Source organism: Vipera berus, assembly GCF_964194415.1.
Source record: "Vipera berus genome assembly, chromosome: 1".
Classification (NCBI taxonomy): domain Eukaryota; kingdom Metazoa; phylum Chordata; class Lepidosauria; order Squamata; family Viperidae; genus Vipera; species Vipera berus.
In genome coordinates this window covers 200,620,215-200,643,312 of record NC_138202.1, presented here as the reverse complement: position 1 = coordinate 200,643,312, position 23,098 = coordinate 200,620,215, and the positions used below count along the sequence as shown (strand labels likewise).

At 37.0% G+C, this 23,098-nt stretch overlaps 1 protein-coding gene across 2 annotated transcripts in view; it reads left to right on the top strand.

Moving 5' to 3' along the window:
- Positions 1-23,098, top strand: part of MACROD2 (mono-ADP ribosylhydrolase 2) — a 1,175,381-nt gene that overhangs the window by 687,523 nt on the left and 464,760 nt on the right. For both annotated transcript variants that reach the window (XM_081314693.1, XM_081314692.1), the window contains exon 7: positions 11,316-11,346. In XM_081314693.1, the coding sequence (XP_081170819.1) occupies positions 11,316-11,346 (31 nt within the window). The remainder of the gene's footprint in view (positions 1-11,315; positions 11,347-23,098) is intronic.

The window sequence follows — 23,098 nt, the reverse complement described above, 5'->3', positions numbered from 1 at the left end:
AATATAAAGTTCAATAAAGCCTCTTGCCCTTGCCATTTGTCCATCTTATGTTAGTATCTGGTCTTATGCCCTTCTGCCTATATGTCTGGCATTTTTCTCAATATAAGATGAGAATGGCTCATCTCGATATGGCTCTGTACTTCTGTCTTAAGAGTTTAAGAAAAGCTTGTCTTATATATAGAAATTAGTACAAGAGTTCATTGATATTGCATATTCTCTTGCATCTTTCTTCAGTACTGTCACATACTGCATGCTGAATTTTCCCGATTTCTAAGCCACACAGATCTGTTTGTTGGCATATAGCTGCTAGTGCTTTAACTCCCGGTTCTGCTGCAATTTTAAATACAGGTAGTCCTCGGGTTATGGCTTAATGGAGCCTGCCCATTAAGGCTGTAAGTCGTAACATTTGTAAAAATGAGCCAGTTATGTGACTGGCCCAATTTTAAAACATCTTTGCAGTGACTGTTAAACAAGCACAGTGGTCATGGGTGTGTAACTGTGATCTTTAAGTGAAATCTGCAACCATTAAGCAAACCCATTGTTCACTGTAGTGTGGTTTTGCAGAAAACCAGAGGTCCTGGCTTTTGGCAAAACTATTGTAAAATGCAGTCATGTGACTACAGGACTGTATTATCGAGCACCCAAAATTCAGTCATCTGAGGGAAGGACGACCACTAGAATTACAGTTCATAAGTCCTCTTTTTCAGGTAGATCATAGCTTCAGATGGTCCCTAAAAAACTGATCATACGTTGAGGACTATCTGTACTTGATGGGCATTTCATTCATGCCTTTACTTTCCTATTCAACAACTATCGTCCCTTGTACATTGCTTTTTTAGTGGAATCACTTTCTGAAAATATTCTTTCTTGAAATATTTGTGTCAAGTTTTAATGTTGTTTGAAAAAAATATCAATCTAATATTTCCATCTTCCTTTACTCTAGTTTATCTCTCTTAGATTTCTTCCACTGCTACTGTTGATTCCTAGTTTAGTTATCAATTTTCCTAGGATTTCTCTTCCAAAAACATCTCTCATTTTTCTCTTCCTGCTATTTTCCTCTCTTTGTTGACATTCTTGTTTGAGATAGCGTTCCTTGTTCTTTCTTGCTTGACGTTGAAGGCCGGTGTTCAGGTGTCACAGGCCATTCTTGTTCTCTGAGACTTTCATCCTCCATTTTTCCCTGGCTCTTATGATAGTTTGTTTTGAAAACCACTTTAATCTTTCCCCCTTTGAAATTTTGGGTATTTTTCTCTCCTTCAGAATTTGTCTGTTACCTAGTGCCTTATGATCTGTTTCAAATATGTTGTTAAGTATATTGAATCTATCCTTACAATGATCTTCTTAGGGAATAGAAATTTATGGGGAAAGATGAAAGAACCTGAGCAAAAGGCTAAATGGTATGATTTTTTTTAAAAAAAATAGTTTAAATATCTTCAGGGTTCTTACATAGAAAACTTTTAATCTCTGCTGCATTAGAGAGCCCAGCCAAATCTAATGGGTTTAAGTTACAGGATAATAGATTCAGCTGAACATTAGGTGAAATGTCTTCAAGCTTAACAATGGAACCAATTGGATGAAGATGCTTTTCTTAAAAGTGCTCAAGAAGAAGCTAGATAGCTGCCTTTGGGGAATGCTTATATGCAAGGGTTTCAGCTAAATGTTCTACAAGCCACTCTATTTTTTCAAGTGTTTTGATCATCTCCAAAGCAGAATTTATATCCATTCCGCTGGCTACAGATTGTCTTCTCTAACAAACAGAAGCAGCCTAACTTCCAGACAGAGTTCTTTCCCTTTCCCAGTTTCTTGAATAGAGATCCTGGCTCTATCCTGGAGTTTTTGTGGATGGAATCTGGAATCATATGCATTTGAAATCTGCATTCACCACTAAGTGCTGCCTTTTCCTCTGTAGGTGTTGTGCACATGGCTGTACTTTCTGTATAATATGAAGAAATCAACCTCCTTGATAAGGTGTACTATTCTCTCTGTGCAAGCTAAACATAAGTTAAATATGCCCTCTCCATTAGTGACTGTGGTTCTGTCCCAACAACTTTGTCATTAAGAGAATGTGTGCCTGAGAGAGAGTGTCATTGCAAAGATGGTTGCAGCTGTTTCACAGATATAAAGTTCTTTGTATGCTTTATCTATTCCCCCTCCCCCGCTTTTCCCCCCTCTCCCTTGTATAGTGGAAAGCTTGCTTAAATAAACCTCTCTCTTCCTGAGATGCTGTTTTCTGTAGTGCATTGTGCCCCTAAAAATTCTAGGTAAAAGTAACAAGCTTAACTCTGTGAACTTAATTGGTTTATTAGAATCCTACCGTTTGCTCCCAGCTGTTGCTTGAAACTGAGCAGACTTTAATCAGTTTCACACTGAAGGCCTTTATTGTTGTAAATGTGTGCATTAGTCAGAACAGGATTTTGTAATTACCATTTATTACCATCATATTTGTGATTGGTTGCTAACCAAGATAGTTGCCAAACAAGGAGTGGTTGCATTCAGAGCTTATTTTAAGTATTTATTTGGCCTGTTAGCCAATGCTAAATTCAAGGTGCTGGTTATCACCTATAAAGCCCTACATGGCCTGGGTCCGGGATATCTGAGGGAACACCTGCTGCCGGCATCAAATGCCCTTCGCCCAGTGCGCTCCCACAGGGAGGGTCTGCTCAGGGTCCCGCCGGTAAGAGACTGCCGGCGGGTGACACCCAGGGATAGGGCCTTCTCGGTGGGAGCGCCTGCCCTCTGGAACCAGCTGCCGGTGGAGCTGAGAACTGCCCCCGACCTTCGATCATTCCGCCGGGGCCTGAAGACCTGGCTCTTCGAGCTCTCGGGCCCAGACTGAGGAGGAATTTTTAATTTGGGGTTCTTTTTAACTGACTACAGGGTTAATTTAATATTTTTTAATTTGGTTCTTAATTTTTGTATTTTGGATTTTTAATTCCCTGTAAACCGCCCTGAGTCCTCAGGGAATAGGGCGGTATATAAATATAACTAAATAAATAAATAAATAAATAAATGTCGACATAATTTCTAGTCAGTTCAGTTCCTCATGAGGCCCATTTCAGATAGAAGACTCGATCATATGAAGAGTGCATGGAAACAATAAATATTCTTCTTGTTATCTGGAAAAAAACCCTGCTCCTTTAAAAAAAACAAAAATAAATGTTAGTTGAATGTTTTACAAGCTCTACACTAATCAAATATCCTTTTTAGTAGTCAGGGCATTGCATGCATCCTGATGATTGGCAGGTACAAATCTTTTGATGCAAGCATCATTTATCTCACAATGCTAGAAGTTAGCCATTTTCCCCCCCAATGAGACTGAATTTTTCCTCAGAGTGAGACTATTATATATGCAGGAAAAAACTACAAATAATGAGCATATTGGACACTTAGGTATTTTAAGCTGATGCGGACTGTTCCAACATCCACAGTGACAATTTCACATTATTGTCCTGCCAATAATTTTAGTTTGGCATCTAGAGTAAATTACGTCTTAAGGAGATGAAGGAAATTTGATCTATATGCTTTTTTTAGGCATGAGTCTCCTTAGCAGTGAAAAAACATCAGTGGCATATTTTGCAACATTATATCTGGTGCTTTTGTCCCATAGTCATTCTCTATGAGGAAGAAAATTATGAATTCAACATTAATTTTAAATATAGCCACTAATAATGTTCTTCCTAGCATTAAAATAGCTAGGCATTTAGTCAGTTTTGGTTGGTTCCTCTAGTCCAAAGTAATACTTAAATTATTCAAAACCATCAACAACACATATGTACACCTTCCCTTTGTGTCCCGATCAGTGTTCACTTGAGGACCTCATGGTAGCGCAACAGAACACTATTAATGTTGCTAGTTTCTGGACAAGATTTGTTTAATATAATCTAGATGAGTTCAAATCACCAGGACAAGATGGATTATACCCCCAAGGTTATAAAGAAACTGGCAGACGTGATCTCAGAACCACTGAACTAGATCTTTCAAAGATTCTGGAGCACCAAGGAACTACTAGAGGACTGGAACAGAGCTGATGCAATTCCCATCTCCAAAAAAGGAAAAAAATAGATCCAGGAAACTATAGACCTATCAGCCTGAACTCAATATGGACCAGAGAAATGCTATGGATATTATTTACTTGGCATTCAGTAAGGCATTTGATAAAGTAGACCACAATCTACTATTTGATAAGATAAAAAATGTGGGTTAGACAGCATCACCACCAGATGGATTCGTAGCTGGCTGACCGGCTGTACTCAGCGTGTAGTCCTCAATGGAACTGCGTCTACATGAAGGGAAGTGTGTAGTAGGGTGCCCCAGGGCTTTGTTCTGGGCCCAGTACTCTTCAACATCTTCATCAATGATTTGGATAAGGGAATAGATGGGGAATTCATGAAATTTACAGATGACACCAAGCTGGCAGGAATAGCCAACATTCCAGAAGATAGGATTAAGATACAGAAGGATGGGTACTATCTAACAAACTGAAATTCAATGGTGAAAAAAAGTAAGGTTCTACATTTAGGCAAGAAAAACTAAATGCACAGGTATAGTATAGATGTTACCTGACTCAACAGTAGTAACTGTGAGAGGGATCTCGGAATCCTAGTAGACAATCACTTAAATACGAGCCAGCAGTGTGCTGCAGCTGCCAAAAAAGCCAAAACAGTTCTAGGCTTCATCAACAGAGGGATAGAATCAACGTCACATGGTGTGTTAATACCACTTTACAATACCTTGGTAAGACCACACTTGGAATACTACATCCAGGTTTGGTCACCATGATGTAAAAAAGACGTTGAGACTCTAGAAAGAGTGCAGAGAAGAGCAATAAAGATGATTAGGGGACTGGAGGCTTAAACATATAAGGAATGGTTCCTGAAATTGGGTATGTCTAGTTCATGTATATTAAAGTTATTTATTATTATTTATTTTATTTTATTACATTTATATACCGCCCTTTCCCGAAGGACTCAGGGCGGTTTACAGGGTGATTAAAAAACCAAAATACAAAAGTTAAAAACAAATTAAAAAAATATATATGTGTCCCTGCCTAAATAAAACCCCAGTTAAAATAAGATGAATCCTCAGCCTGGGCCAGAGAGCTCGAAGAGCCAGGTCTTCAGGCCCCGGCGGAATGAACGGAGGTCGGGGGCAGTCCTCAGCTCCACTGGCAGCTGGTTCCAAAGGGCAGGCGCCCCCACTGAGAAGGCCCTATCCCTGGGTGTTACCTGCCGGCAATCTCTTACCGGTGGCACCCTGAGAAGACCCTCCCTGTGGGAGCGCACTGGACGAAGAGAACTTGATGCCGGCAGCAGGTGTTCCCTCAGATAACCCGGACCCAAGCCATTTAGGGCTTTATAGGTCATCACCAGCACCTTGAATCTCACCCGGAGGGCAACCGGAAGCCAATGCAGCTTGCGGAGTAGAGGTGTTACATGGGAATATCGGGAAACCCCCATCACAACTCGCGTGGCCACATTCTGCACCAGCTGAAGCCTCCGAGTGGTCTTCAAGGGCAGCCCCATGTAGAGAGCATTGCAGTAGTCTAAACGGGAGGTCACGAGCGCATGAGTGACTGTGCGTAGGGCATCTCGGTCCAGATAGGGTCGCAACTGGGCAAAAGCCCCCCTGGTCACAGCTCCTATATGGTCTTCAAAATTGAGTCATGAATCCAGGAGGACGCCCAAGTTGTGAGCCCTATCAACGGGGGGTAACACCTCACCCCCCATCGTTAGAGATGGAATAGTCTGGTTGACCTGAGATGCCGATATGCACAGCCACTCAGTCTTGGCGGGATTGAGACAAAGCCTGTTTCTCCCCATCCAGACCTGGACCGCCTCCAGGCACCGGGACATCACGGCGAGGGCATCGCTGGGTTGGTTCGGGGTGGAAAGAAAAAGTTGGGTATCATCAGCGTACTGATGATACCCCACCCCGAAACCACGAATGATCTCACCCAGCGGCTTCATATAGATGTTGAACAGGAGGGGCGAGAGAACCGACCCCTGAGGAACTCCACAAATGAGAGGCCTCGGGGCGGATCTCTGCCCTCCCGTCAACACCGACTGCGAACGGCCCAGGAGATAGGAGGAGAACCACTGTAAAATGGTGCCTCCCACTCCCAACCCCCTGAGACGCCGCAGTAGGATACCATGGTCGATGGTATCAAAAGCCGCTGAGAGATCTAATAGGACCAGGACAGAGGAACAACCCCTGTCCCGAGCCCGCCAGAGATCATTCACCAGTGCGACCAATGCCGTCTCCGTGCTGTATCCGGGCCTGAAACCTGATTGGTACGGGTCCAGATAATCAGTTTCCTCCAGGAACAGAGGAAGCTGATGCGCCACCACACTCTCAACAACCTTCGGCAAAAGGTTGACATGTCATATGATGTGTTACGACGTATTGTGACTTTTTTTGCATTGCCGGAGCTGGGGTGGGCACGGCCTCTGTTTGATGCAACCAGCCTGCGGGCTGGCAGTTTGACACCCCCCGTCTAGTTTAATGAAAAGAAGGACTAGGGGTAACATGATAGCAATGTTCCAATATCTAATGAGTTGTTACAGAGAAGAGGGAGTCAAGCTATTCTCCAAAGCACCTGAAAGCAGGACAAGAAGCAACAGATGGAAACAAATAAGGAGAGAAGCAGCTTAGAACTAAGAAAAATTTCCTGACAATTAGAACAATTAATCAGTGGAACAACCTGACTCCAGAAGTTGTGAATGCTCCAACATTTTTAAGAAGAGACTGGACAACCATTTATCTGAAATGATAGGGTTTCCTGCCAGAGCAGGGGGTTGGAGAAGAAGACCTCCAAGGTCCCTTCCAACTCTGTTATTCTATTATTCTTTTTATTTGTATTTGTGTTTATTTTAATCTTGTATTTATATTTTTTAAATTTTATGTCATATAGTATGCCTTATTTTAATTGTGATGCTTCTGACATGAATAAACAAACTCAAAACCATTGTTGTAGAAAAACCAACAAACTAATGTGTTGTAAATAAGGCAGAGAAAAACTGGAATGGTAAATGAAAAAGGGAAATCTTTTTTTAAAAAGAATTTCATAAATTTTAACTTTCAAGGGTAACATAAGGATTATCTACACTTTTTTTAAGAACATTGGTCACTAATTTTTCTCCAGATGATTCTTAGTTTTTGAAATTCTCTCTCTCTGCATGTGACTGTAGAAAATTACACAACTTTCTTTGCATAACTGTTCTGGAAAATGTACAAACTAGAACTTTATTTTTGAGGGAAATGCTTCAACTGATCATTGAAATGTCGAAAAAGGTATTGGATCACATTGCCTTCACCAGTTCCTACTTTTCTTTCAAGGCATATTTTGTTAAACGTCCAGGGAAGCAGATAGAAGACGAGCTTCTTCTAATAGATTGTCAAATTTTACTATCTCTAGAATACACAGTACTTTTCAAGATAGTAAATTCCAAAAGTGTGATCAAATTATGTTTGATGTTTGTCTTTGAAGTGAATAGGTGCTGGGATGCTGGGACATATTAATATTAGTCAGCCAAAACTGGACAAGGATCTGTCTTGGTCATGGCTTGCACCTTGCTGATCTTTCAAGGGCCACCAGTCCAGAAATAGCCACAAGCCATGGATCTTCTCCTTCAAGGACACTGCAAGGGACAAAACAGAGGTGTAGAAGAATCCTGATGTATTAACTATAGCTCCAGGGATTTACTTTCAACTGGTTCTATCCCCTCCAGATCATATAGCCATTCTATGATGCTATCATGGCTTTTAGGAGAGACTTGATTATAATTCTGTGAGTTTCATTTTTTATTTTATTTTTTGTCAATTCAACATCTGTTTGGAAATGCTTCATAACATTTAACTTCAGTTCAACTTCTGGCACCTCAACTTTATTATCTATTGCCCTGTCCTTCGGAGCAAATGCAGGCGATTTTTCTCTATTTCCTATCATGACAGCTTTTATATTTTAGCAAATTGTTACCATATTGTCCTTTAATTTGTTTTCAAAGCAGAAAAATGAACGTCTTGCTCCTTCAACTTTCCCTTTTATATTTCATTTCTCTCCCCCCCCCCCATTTTTTCCTCACCGTTGGTCTTGCTTTCTGTTTGCTTACTGCTGCTCAGACAATGTAGCACCCCAACAGAGTTTGGAATTCTACAGATTTTCCAATAATACGCAGACAAAACATTGTATGTATTCACATGTGCCATGTCTTTTTGAATAGTCAAAGAAGCATTCTTTGGTTTTCTGAAAAATTAAATTGTTCTCTTGTCATTCAATTTGTATTGATCCTAATTTTCCACGTGATGGAAAATATTTTGGTTTATGACTTTAGAACTTTTACTCTTTTAGGAATGTCAGTATATGTTTTATACTTGTAGATTCTTACATGTTGTAACGGGTTTGCTGCATTCTTTAGCTGTGCCATCTGTATTTTTTTTTAAACTGTACTTTCACCTCCCACTTCCAAATAATTTATGAAGATGTTACTCAGTGTTAGACTGTGACAAATCCTTTCTTCTTGATGCTAAAATCATAATAACAAGTGGGATTTTCAACAAAGTTTTCAGTTTAATGTGTCTTTGTTTAGAATTTTAGGATATTGCATTCCATTTGTCTTCTCTATCTCTCTCCCAGGCTATTGGCTGCTTTCAGCATGACACTCTATAATCTTTTTTTTTCTAAATATATACTTTCTTCAAAATTTGGTGAGGTTTTCGAGGTGTCTGGGCTACATAACCCACACTTAAAAATGCACAAAATTCACACAAAAATGTTATGGAGAATGGTTTTTGCTATTTTAGTAAAAAAAATTGTTTACAGTGAGTCATGAACAAAATGTTTTATATTTTGAAGAGCACAGAAGAAAAAGAGACATTTTCATTTTTATTAAAGCTCCACCTCCAAGCCACCTTAATACAATAAGTGAAAGAAAAAGGTTACTTCATTTTCTTAGAGCAAGCAGAAGCAAACAGCTTATCTATCTTAGCTATGGAGAAAATGATGGATGGGGAAGCCTTCCTCCCCATTTTCTGCTGTTGAGTTTAGTTATTGTGTGTTTAGAGTACAAGATTTACTCTGTTTCATAGGTTTATGCAACAAACTAAACTGTAAACTATCCACACGAGTTAAGCTTGCACATTATAGTTGGCTAAAAGGTAGTTGGTTAATTTATGTCTCAGTGAACCATGCTAACATGACATATATATGGAGAGAAAGCAAAATGAATTACAGTGGAGATACATAGTTACACTGTCAACATAATAATCTTTTTCTTTTTTTCTTTTTTCTTCTACAGCATAGCCATATGTGAAGTGTACTAAATAGAATACAAAGTTTAGCTTAGGTAAAAATGTGGTTCAGATAAACAGTATTCCTAAAACAAAGTAATATAAATCGTGTGTTATTGCCTGTCATTGGCTTTTAAATCTTCCTTTGTATTTTTAACCACCCTAGATGTATTGTGCCATTTAATATCTGCAATGCATGCAAAACCTCAAACAGATCTTAAAAACACAAGCATAAGTTGCATAAAATCAATATCTCACCAATATTGAAGTCACCAAAAAACCAAACAGAATGCAATGCCAGGGATCCTCAATGCTCTAACTGGCTCAAATTCACATTGGTAGTTTACACAGATGTTTGGTGCATTTCAATGAAGTTTCTCAAAGTGCAGAACTAAAACTATGACACAAAATTTGTCTTAGCTTTTCTGTGAATTGGATTGGATTAGGACCACATATAGAAGTCTATTTTTTATTATTAAAATATATGAAGTTGGATATTCTCCATTCATTCTTCTCTCAATAGCTTCGTGTCATGGTTCCGATACATGAGACCAACTAAAACAGAATTCTGAGGCTTGAAGTTTCCTTTAAGAACATGTTTATTGGCTACAAAGTATCGGCACTGTCAAAAGTGAAACCAAGACTAAAATTCCCTCCAAAAAGTTACAGTATACAAAGTTAAACTTCCCACCCCATTACTATGCTTTCAAATATGTTTCCCAGTAGATTAGTTTGGCAGACTTTTTAACAGAAAGCTCAGCCTCCCAGTCTAACAAACAGAAATGACCTTGGTTCCCACAGGACAGAGAATTGTTTAAGCTAGCAGAAAAAGTCCACCACCTCTCTCCCATTCTGGTGGCAGTCAAATACAAACCAAATGGCTTCATTCAGGTTCGTTGCAGAGTTGACACTTCAGTTAAATCAGTCAGTTTCTTGTATTTCTCCAAAAATGGTTTCAAAAATTAATTTCTAACTGTATTGATTTCTTCTACTAAGTTGATAGGCTAGTCTGTCCATGTCTGATTCTGAGCGGCTTGCAAACCTCCAAAATCATAATAAAATTAAAACTAAACATAGCAGTTTAAATATGAATAACAAAATAATAAATAACATATACTGGGCCAGAGGAAAACCACTAAATGACACAGAAGGACTATATCACTTCTATGGATAGAATGCCTAAACCATTAACACAGCTTTTGAGCCATTGGCCATAGATGGCAGCTTTCAAAACACCTTGCTTCTTCAGGACTTTTTTCTACTATGTGAAGCCTGTTGACATTAACTGATAAGAGTAGGGTGTCTTCGAATTCTGTTGTACAATAAACACATGTTGAATAATCATTGAAGTGGGACACACTTCATTTCAATCTCCTCCATCTCACAGAATTATAGCATAGGGGGGGAAAAGTAGTATATGAGGGAAAGCTGTCCTTTGGAATGAGAAGGGCAGGATACAATATCTTAGATAAATAAATATATCTCATCATAAGTGTAAGAATTTCTTCAGAAATATTGCTGGAAATCAAATTATGTATCTACTATATTCTTACTGTATTCCTATTATGTACTAAATGGTTTATCCTGTGAAAGATAAACACTAATTTCTTAGTAAATGACACTGGCTTCAGATGAGTTTCATCTAAAGGCTGACAAATTCATAATTTTGTAATTGTACTGAACATTTATTAGTTTTTGTAGACAATTTCATTAAAAGCAAACACACATTCCTCAGGCCTCCCACTTTTTACATTTAGCAAGGTACTAAAAGTTTAACTTTTTCCCCAAAGTGCTGTGTGACCTTATTTGCTCTCCTTCAGTTTTGAAAGAAAATTTGCAGTGATTTTCTGATTTCTAGAATGACTACTTCTTTCAGTAGATTGGGATATATATATTTCATGAAGACTTCCTGACTTAAATGTGGATATTTCTTCATATTAAACAGCTTATAGTTTCCTTGTACTAAATCGTTATGTGTGATAAGTAGTTCTAATAAATATGTAATATATATCTTTTTTTTTGTCTTACAGGCTTTCCCATGTATCTCAACAGGCATTTATGGTACGTAAAACCGACTGTGAATTTCTATATAATAAAGTTTTATAGCAATCAACTTTAAACAGTGTTTTTCCTCTCTCCCTTTTATTGTTTTAATTTGTACTCCATGAATTAGTAGAGCAGTCTATGCTGGTAAGCTGTGTGGTGCTCAAAAATGACAAAATTAAGAAAATCTCAAAGTAGTGTTCTTGTCTTTCAAGCATTTATGAGTTTATATTGAAAAGAATAAGTTGTTTTGATTGGATTCAAGGCTTCTAGCTCAATATATGCAACGGTGAGTTTCATATGCATAATGTCTTTCTGAAGCTCGCTATAACATGAGCAAAATGATATATCAATTGTTACTATTTGTCCCACCCACTCTAGCAAGTGGGGCATGTTCCAGGTCTCAACAGCTAAGGAGTGTTGGCTGGGAGGAGCCAGGAGGAGAACCTTTTCTTCTGCATGACCTGCTTGACCTTTGGAACATCATCTCTCTGAGATTACATTAGCCTTGACCCCTACTGGCTTTTTATAATATCCTAAAAAGTTGGTTATTTTGTCCAAGCCTGAAGCTCTGGGTGTGTTCAGAGCCACTTCCCGTCTATACTCATAGATGCTCAATGATGCTTGGCTGCTTTTTTTTATATTATGTATTTTATCTATTTTATTGTAAGCGGCCTAGAGCCATATAAGTGAGATGGGTGGCTATATAAATTGAGTGAATGAATGAATGTCATGAAAAGTGAATCATGACTCAGTTGTAGAGCATATGATATGTCTGAACTTCAGTTTCAGCTTCAATCCTTTGCATTTTAGTAAAACATTAGACAAGTAGACAAAAATGAGACAATATTTTAGTGCTTATTAACAATAAAATTGGAGCTGAACTTTCAGAGACACAAAAAAATTATCTGACATATGAAATTTCTATGTCTAGTTAATAGTCAAAAGCTATGTCACTGTTTTAAGAAAATTATAGGTCTAGCAAGCATTTAAATCACAACGTTTTGATATCAGTTTTCTCACAACGTTAAGGACATTTAAATTCTCATTATGAATAAAAATATCTATGTCCTCAGAATTCTATAGGTGTCAAATTCTATAACCTTCTTTTCTGAAGTAGACAGTCAGAAGGTTATAAGGTAGCTAAACATGTATAATATAGGACACTGTAACAATTGTAATTTGCAAAAAAGGAGCCAAAGATTGATACTCCTTTTATTGTTCACATTTTATTTATTCTTGATTGCCCAAGATGTCATCAGCCATTCAGTTGTGTCTGAGCCTTAGCCAGTCTACAGATCAACACTCTCCATGCTCCTCTGTCTTTCACCGCTCCCTTCAGATCTGCCATGGTCATCCTGGTGTCATTCTTTATAGTGTCCAGCCAGTGAGTATTAGGGCGGCCCCTTTTTTGTTGATCAATCCCAGCGTGATTGACTTTTCGAGTGAGCCAGCTTACATGACATGACCTAAGTATGACAGCCTCTGTTTGGCAATCTTGGCTTCTTGTGATATTTTGGGTGAGGTTCAGCAAGGACTTCTTTGTTATTTTTGGAGTCCATGGGATGTGTAATAGTCGCTTCCAGCACCACAGTTCAAAGGCATCCACCCTTGTCCTTGCTGCCTTTTTTCAGAGTCCAAGTTAGCCATAATTAGCAATTTGAAAAAAAAATATTGTGTTAACTAATCTGCATTTTCTTGTGAGGCTGATGTCTTTTCTGGAAGTTCTTCATGCCAGACATTGCAGTCCTTCCAGGGGTTATACACCTTCTGATCTCAGGGTTGCAGTCACCACTTTGGTTAATTTTAGAGCCCAGGAAGATGAATTCCTTTACTGTTTCGATGGTCTCATTGTCGATCTGCACTCTGACCTGTGTGTTCACGGCAGTTGTCATTATCTTTGTTTTCTTGAGGTTAAGGTGCAGTCCAAATTTTTCACTTTCATATTTGACTCTCAGCATTAACCATTCCAGATCCTCCTTGCTTTTCATGACCAATATTGTGTCATCTGTATATTGGAGGTTGCTGATATTCCAACCATCAATTTTAACCCCAAAGGTAGATTCCTCCAAATGCACATTTTTATAATGATTTTGGTGTACATGTTAAATACTATAAATGACAAGATGCAACCCTACCATGTGCCTTTTCCAATTCTGAACCATTTTGTGTCTCCATATATGGTTCTTACAGTGGCTTCCTGATCAGAGTACAATGACTGAATGAGCTGGATGAGGTGTGCTGATATTCCCAATTCTTTGAGGTGGTTCCAGAATTTGTCATGGTCAACACAATTGACCATGTGTAGTCAATGTAGCACCTGTAGAGACCTTTTTGGTATTCCTTTGCTTTTTCCATCATCCAATGTAATTGGAAATATGATTATGTGTTCCTTTCCTTTCCGAAATCCTGCCCTGTACATCAAGAAGTTCCCTGTTGCTGATCCGATTCAAACACTGCTGGATTATCTTCAAGAAAATTTTATTCACGTGTGGTATCAAGCTGTGGTTTGGTGGTTGGAACAGTCTTTCATATCACCTTTATTGTCCAAGATTGCCCAAGAACCTTGATCAAAATTGCCATTTTGCTCTGTTACCTAATCTCTTTTTTATTATTATCTAAGTAGCACGTTTTTGAGGTCCAATACTTTATATCATTTTTAGTGTTTTTCTGACCATTTGGCTATATGCAAATCAGTCTGCAGCATGAAACAGAGAGAATATAAACTTATAATTGATCATTTTCTGTGAATAAATCAGTAAACAGGCAAATGTCATGCAGTGTTTCCACAGTGCGTCTTAAAGATGGACAGAGCATCTAGTATCCACCTCAGATTGAATCAGAAATGATCTAAGATTATGTGTGAAAACTTAAAAAAAATTGAGAAAATATGTGCATATGTGTTTTCTGAGACTGCTAAGATTTAAAAAGAAAAACTGCCTATTTCCCTCAAAACACACCATTTTTGAAAACAGACACAGTTTCAAAGCATTCCTTTTCCTTTTCCCAATGGATTGAGGCAACACTGGGGAAATGTAGAACCAATGATTTTTCCCCCCTTCCCATTTCCTTTCATCTGTCTGGGTCATTTCAATACTCTAGGTAAATGCACCATGAAAACATATTGTTCTCTACTTGGGGATTTCCTCTATAGGTTAGACTTCATTCTGACAAAAGAGTTATATTTTTTAATATTTTTCTTAGTTTGTTTCAAATTCACTTTTAGAAATCCTTAAGTTTCTCTCTATGAATGTAGCTTGGGAGATTTTTTTCACCATCATCTCCATATCTTGCTCATACAATAAACTGCAATATAGTCAACATCTAAAGGAGAATCTGGATTAGCCTCACTCAATGCATGTTCTACCTCTGTACAAACTGCACAGTTATGAGTGGAATGCATCATTATTTGAATCTGTGTTCACTCCCATTCATATCTTTAGCCCTCACACAAACACACGCACATCTCTAACATTTGTTGGGGGGGGGCTGTTTTGAGGGTATAGCTTCAGTAGAAACAGTTTCTACCTCTAAAATCTCTATTGGAGTGTCCATACGTTATTCACAAATGAAGTGATGAGGATAGTCTTTGTAAGGGTTTCCCTGTGTGGGTTTATGGTACACCATTTTACATGAAGAGTGCTGTAGTGTAATCATGAGAAAAGAGTTTGTAAGAGTCTCTTTAGGATAGGTTTTTGGAATGATTATATTGATTGATTTTGGAATTCCTACTTAATGTAGCTGCTCCTTGGGGGCTATTGGAACAAAGTAATTTGATTATATATTCTGTAATAATTTGTCACATGAATTATTAAACAGTGATCTTATTTTGAACTATGTGCTGCCCATCTTCCAGAGGGTTTCTTCATTCAATTTTCCTGTTGAATATTTCCTACATGCATAGAAATTATTACCAGAATGTCCACTGATTAATTCTCACCCTCTGAATTGACTATTAATAAGACATATTTAGCCCAGAAGTTGATTCCAGAAAGAAGTTTAAAACTATTAAATTCCGTACTTGGATTGGCAACTTTCTTATTCTAGTTTTACTGGATGGTAAAATACTACAGCAGATTTACAAATTTGTGTTTTCTGCCAAATAAATTGGCTCTCATGCTTCCTTATCATTTAACTCTAAATTTCAAAATCCATAGGAAGTCTTGTTATAAATAAATTATTCTCACACTATACTATATTCTTCTTCACCACAAGCTAGGAAGACAAATGTCTGCAGATGTCCTAAACATCTACTGGGTATAAGCAGAAAAAATAATATTCTATTATTTTTATTAGTGAAACAAATTAGGAATATAACTTTGTCACAGGATATTCTCTATCTTAATAAGATCACATATTTCAGAAACTATTAATTATTATTTAGGCTGTCATGAGTGGATATGACAATAGGGATTCCTATGTTAGTTACAGTTGTAAGTTATACATTCGTGAAAGGTGATCAAGGAAACTAAAGAAAGATTTGGTAATTTATGAAAAAAGATTTCACAATTTTGTGAAGAATTGTACAAATTCCATTATTCTGTTTGACGACATGAATGGATGATGAGAATGAGGCAAGACTTTACAAAAAGGGTAGCTGGCATGAATGAATGTGAACAGCAACTGGTGAAAATCTGCTTGGAAAAGAGCCTGTGTGGTTTAAGCATAAGTTTGTGCATTATGGTGGAAAAGGAATTAATCAAAAACTTTTGATCTGATTGTTGATGATGAAATATTGAGAGAAGGGAAAAAGAACTAATAAAAAGCTTTATATAAAAAAAGAAATATTGAGAGAAGAAGTGAAGGATACAAGAATGGAAATAGATTATAGGTTCTGAATAGGGAATCGTTGATTATTTGGTTACATCAGGAATGGATCTTAAAAAAAATCATCATCGAATCAAATACAGGAAGTGAAATAAAATAGAAAGCAGAATAACTGTGGGAAGAGAGAGTATGAGTCTTGTATGAAAAAGAAGACAGATTAATTTCCCTACAGAATTAAAGTGAATATAAGGAGAATGTGGAAGCTCTTTGCTACAGAATAAAAAGAATGATATTACAGAGTGTCAAACAATACATGAACATATGCTAATGGCAAGTATGAGAAAGGATTTATTTATTTAATTAATTAGTTTATGTTTATTTATTTAATTAATTTATATGCTGCCCATCTCACTCTGCAAAGTCACTCTGGCTGGTTTTGATGAAAGGAAGTAGTGAAATAGATTCTGGATGAGGAAAAGTACTCATAATGAGTATGGAGGATAACTGATGCAAAAATGAGGATGACAGCAAGATAGTATATAATGTACACGGATAAAAAAGGAATGTAGAAAGAGATAACTAGAACAGTTAAAATTAAAAATCAGAAAAAAGGTGAAAACTTTTTGATGGAAGTAGGGGGAAAGGGCTAAATAAGAAACTATAGAAAATTGAATGAAATTCAAACAAAATAGTCCAGGAATGATTTCCATTTTAAATTAAATTAAATTCTATGTCAGTGTTAGTTTTAAGGTACAAAGTCAGTCTGTTCCAATGATTTGGATAATCATTCTTCCAAAGAGGGGAATCAACCATCCAGTTTGCGATCGTGGTGCCGGCGGACGGTGAGGAGATCACTCTCTCTGCTGTCTGGTTTTTCTTCCACTGGAAGACCCTGAAAAAGGTTGAAAGTTGCCCTGGAGGGGCGACAACTGTGAGGAGGACCCCCAACTGATCACAGAAGGCCAGCAGCCCTTCCATTTGATCCAGGGCAGCTCCTTTGTACGGAGAAAAGATCACTAAGCCGTTACCAGCCGAAAGCCAAAATCACCACCAAGCACAACGAAAGCACCGTGGAGGAATTGCATGAGACCTTACCTTACCTACCTTATATCCCAAGTACCTTCCTGTAAAAGCTTTTTGAAATTTCTTCCCACCCTTTTAAATGATGGCATTTGTCTACCTTTGGGAAATTAAGCCTTGAAAAGAAAAGAAAAGAGCAACCAAAGTAAACAACTAAATATTTAGACTTGCACCTTTTGGATATTGGGGTCCCAAAAAGTTCCTATTTCTATGGGGGGCTATTACCTTATCTACTTGTTAAAAGTTGATTTTTTAAAAAAATATGGATAAAAGTCTAACTTGAGTTTGGAAACAGACTTTACATGCTACCAGGGACATCTTGTGGTGAAGCCTGGTATAGCAAGTGAATTTCTTTGGCTGTGAGACCTGCTTACAGCCTAGACTTGTCCTTGGTACTATCTAAAAGAGATAAGAACCTGAAACAGTTGGGCAGTGATAACAACTCCTAGAAATAGTGGAGGTGAACATTTACTGACTCTTATCAAAAAATAGCCTCCACTAAAAGATTATCTCTAACCATCATAGAAATGGAGGAATAAACAAATTAATTATAAGCTTATACTTGAAAAAATCCTTGAAGCTACTGAGGTAATGAAATCCAGACTGAAAGACAAAGGCGCCAGCTAAAATTTACAAAATGAAGCCCTGATTCCAATTGAAGAACTTACAATCCAAAAAGCAACAGAAGAGGAAGAAATTAATATCAAGAGAGAGGACTTTAAAGAACAACAAGTACAATCTACTGAGAACTTTGACAGCCAAACCCTGATTGCAACTAAAAAACCTACAATTCAAAAAGCAACAGAAGCGGAAGAAAGCCATACTATGATGGACGATGCTAAAGATCAACAAGTACAGTATACTGAAAACCTAGACAACCAAACAACAATTACAACATTGGACATGACCTTTTACTTAAACCAGATGAAACTTGAGGAAGAAGAAGACCAGACTGAACTGACGACAAATATACTAAACCAAACATGGAGATTTGAACTACTAGGGCAACAATTTCATGATTACAGATGGTCTCCCTTAATTCAAGTAACGTATACAGGAACGAAGGGAGATCCACCTGAGGATTTAAAGGCACTGGTATGGAAGCCTTCTTGGCACAAAAAGAAAGCCAGAGATTTAAAAAATGGGATTTTTTTATTTATAATGGGAGAGCTTAAAATTCCACCTAATGGGCTAAGGGGAGATTTTAAAAGATATCAATTGACTTAATGTTTAGGACTTATAAGGGGAATGAAAACTAGCTATTAGAACATAGTTTTGAATTATAATACAGAAGATAGACTGAGACAGTAAAGGATATTTTATTAGTAAGTGATGAGGTACTAGGATGAGAAATAGAACATATTTGTGAAATAAAATAAGAATGTATTTAAGTAAATAATATGTCTATTTTAGATATGACAATTGTTATGTAGTGAAATAAAGGAAATTTGGGCTACCCGAAATCTAAATACTATGGATATTAAAGGCTAAATTGGAATACTGTAATTGAAATTAGATAACATTTAAAAACAGGACATGGATATGTATAAGTAAAAATATATTGATGAATGTCTTAATTGAACGTGCTATAACTAGAAATGTATTAGCTTGAATGTTATATAGTAATTAAAGGAAATAGAGAGGGAATTTTTCATGATGCAACCTGAGACATGTACAAAAGATTTTGTTATTGGACTATTGATTACCCAATCACCACGCTACTTTCTAAATGTTTGGATGTAAAACTAGAAAAAATTAATAAAATTTGTTTGAAAAAAACAAAAAACAAAGAGGAGAATCAAACGACTTTTCCAGTAAGAACCATATAAGGTGGCTGTTAGCATATACAAAACTTCTGTATATAGTATATTGATCTTAAACATTTATTCATGATCCTATAGAAAAACTGAGTTTGATTTTTCCTGCTTATATAAACGACATGCACCAAACTTCACTCTCCACTCTGCTCCCAGCCTTTGTGCTCAGGTAAATAGATACATACTGTATATACAGTGTGTATACCAACGGTAGACAATATATTTACAGACATAAACAGCTATAGTGAAAAATTCTTCATTGTAAAAATAGTGTATTCTCTCCTCCTAACATCTGACATCACAGCACGTGGAGGCTTTTTAACAGAAACTGACTGATGATGCTTTCACAGCAGGCTGGCTTCGTCTGTATCAATTTTGTTGTTGTTGGTTTGGAAATGCATGCAGCGTACACTGAAAATGTAGAAAGGAGTGGTGCTGGCAATTTCATTTCTTTTTTCTTTTGTGCCGAATGGGGAGAAAGTATTTTTCTTAGTCTAAGAGTGCAGCAGTTTACAGGATAGATACAAGTTCATGATTTTTAAAAATTTGTTAGTCAACTGATTGGCTCATGGTATTTCCCACCTATTCAAATCAGTTCCAAGGCCAGCAGAAGGAAAAGCCGTTGGAGGTCAACTTCAAACTTTTTTGTAAGGGATTGGGACTAAAAACTATGGAGCTGCCCATTGATAGCCCTATTTAAGTTAATAACAGGCAACGTGGAAAATACTTTTTTCAAGATGTAAAAGTTACCTACATTCTTTGGTTATCATTGGTTCCATTGTCTGGTACACCACTGCAAGTGATACGCCATTGTGAAGGTGACATGTTAAACAGAACTTTGTGGAGCTTGGTAACTTACTGTATGTAGAAGCCCACATATGCTATAGCTCAGAACTTGTTATAGTATCTCTATATTTTCACTTTGATCAGTTGTCAAATGTTTCTTGAGCTAGGTAAAGCTTAACTAAGACGCTGCAATTTTCTGCAAAACAAACTCATCAGATTCTTCTTATTTTTTAAAATTTTAACAAAAGATTTTTTTTGCTTGCTTGCTGATTCCTTGCAACAGGGAATGTGTTATAAATATTTTTTTCCATTAAAAATATTCAAGAAACAAAGTAGTATTTCTTATACACTATATACAGTATATGAAAAGAAACAAGATCAAGAATTTTTACAATATTTCTCATTGTAGTTAAAACAATTCTCATTATCCTGGTGGGTTTTTTGGGGGTTGTTGTTTTGTACTTTGTTATTTCATTAACAGCACATTAGATAAGAAAGCTATTGTAATCAGGGGTGTCAAACTGCCGCCTCGCGGGCCGGACACGTCATATGGAAGCCGCACCCATGCAATTGCAAAACTGTCCCGATATGTTGTGCAATGTCACGTGATGTCACAAGTTTGACATGTCTGGTATTAGTGGAAAAGACAAATGCAGCCAAAGAAAGACAGTTTGTATAGTCTTCTTCTTCTTCAGGGGGTTGGACTAGATGACCTCCAAGGTCCCTTATAACATTATTGTTGTTGTTGTTGTTGTTGTTGTTGTTGTTATAATGAATGACTAGTGATGTTCCCGAGTCAGGTTTTACTCTGTGGATCTGGTTTCTGATTATAGCTGGTCATTTCAGCTGGGCAAGTAGATTTCAACTTCATGACTTCTGCACCTGCTTAATGTACTGTGTGCTATTGACTACTGTGAACCTTTTCACCTTTCGTCTGGAAATGGGACATTTTTTTTAAAAAAAGCTAAAGTATCATTATTAAAGGAAATTCAGCAGAAGGAATAAAATGTGGCTTTTACCACACTCAGGTAAATTAATTTTAATAGTATAGTCAGTGGAAAGACTTGCTTTTATTAAAGTCCTACTTTCTCGCCATTTCACAGAATGGAAATTTAAAAAAAATATAACAAGTCAAAGAGAAGCAATTGTAAAATATTCTGCTTATTGAACAGAATTGGTAAATTGCAATTTGGAACCGGAAGAAGTTTCAGGAAATTTCTTTACTGAAGAAATAGAAGCGATTTATTTAAAAATAAATTTGTAGCTCATGTGTTTTTATCTTTCAAGTGTGATGATTTTGCACTCTCATCTTTTCAAGTTTTTTTCTTAAGATTTCATTTCTCCTTTCTGCCTGCTTTTATTGACCCATCAGTATGAAAGGCTGACAACCTGCATTACAGGATGTTCCTTTTTCATTGTACCAGCAAATCATGGATGATTATTTGGGAGACTAGGGATAATTATAGAGGTCAGGAACATAGAGGAATGATCTTGGATATGAAGGAATTATTACCAAAATGATAGGTTCACTGGGAATATACTGGAATAATAGCTTTCACTTGGTTCATGAATATTGAAAGCCTAGCCTTCTAGATCCTGGCATTTTGCAATTACATTAGATTTCAGCTCCATAGTACTCACTCTACAAAGTATGTCTGGTATAACATACTTCAAACATCCCAGTGAGAATAATTATTATTAAAATACATGAAAATGGTTCATAAAAGCTTATGCCTTTTTTTAAAAAAAAATGCTAGTCTGAAAAGATTTCTTCTGATTTTTGGCTGTCGTGGGATAGCATAGCTCTCCTGCTGAAACCAGTGAATGCAGGCATGAGCTCATGAGCTAGCTTTAACTTAGGCGCTACAACTGACTCACTGTATATAAGTAGGAATGTTTATGGAGATTCTCAGTATCCAGGTCATGGTTGTCCCAAAGGTGCTTTTTCAAAAGGCAACTGGACTTTGTTTTTTATTGAAGACATTTTGCTTCTTGGATGAGAAACAAAATGTCTTCAAGAAAAAAAGAAAGAAAGTCCAGTTGCCTTTTGAATAAACACCCTTGGGCATAAGTAGGAATGTTCAACTATATACAGTAGTTCCAGATGAACAACTGTTGTTTCTCATTTCTTTTTCATTTTTATTATATTTTTTGGATTGATTTGATTGATATGCCATCAACTCTTGGTGACCACGTAGATGGAATTTTTCAGGATGATTTGTTCCCCAACTTGACTTCTTAGGTCTCCCAAGAGGACATCCATCACTTTGGTAACCAAGTCCATCCATCTTGCTCTTGGTCATCCCCTTTTTCTGATCCCTTCTATCTTTCCCAATACTATAAACCTCTTAAGGGAGCTGGGCTTTGAATAAAAGTAAAAGAGTCCCTGCAGGTTTTACTCTGCTATCTGTAACCGACTTTAAGGAGTAGTGCTCATCTCCGTTTCTTTAAGCCATTGAGCCAGTCAAGTGGCCCGCATGACGTCAGCTGGGCTTTGTGTGATGTATCTAAAATATATGACAATTTGAGCTAGTCATTTGTGCCTCAAGAAAGAGCTCTAGAATGATTTGTTCTGTGATCTGTATTTTGTTCTCTTGGCTATCCATGGTTTTCAAGAGTCTTCTTCAATACTAAAGAGTAAAAATGTCAATACCCTTTCTATTCTACTTCAAAGTCCAATTTACAGTTTCATATAGTGTATCACAAGGAAAACCATTCCCTTTATGATTCTTATCTTTTAAGTATAGGCACATCAAATGGTGTTGTTTTTTTGTCAAAACTTTCATTGCTGCACTACCAAGTGTGCAGTGTAGTTCTTTAGTACTGGTTCCTTTACTGTTCATAGTCAAGCTTAAAAGGCAAAAATTATCACCAATTCAGTATCTTCATTTTCAGTTCTAAGGCTGGTTGCTGTACCTCTTGCAATTGCTTTGGTCTTATATTTAACTGTAGTTCCATTTTCTGACTGTGCTCCTTGAGTTTTATTATCAGAGCTTGCAGGACATTTAAAGTTTCAACTGTCAGAATAGTATAATTAGCATAGCACAGATTATTGATATTTCTTCCTTCACTTATAAAGCCATGGTTTTTTTTATTCCAATTTAGCCTCCTTCAATACATATTTGGTATATCGATGGAATGTATAAGGAGAGAGCATATATAGCCTTGTCTCATTCATTTGATAACCTGGAGCAAATATGTGTATACGTTTTTTAATAGAAAAATGAGATCTCGATTTTCCTTTTTTATGAGGACATTTGACAATATGATATGGTTGATACAAAGAAACTGTCTAAGTGTGCTGTAGTTTCTGCCCAAAC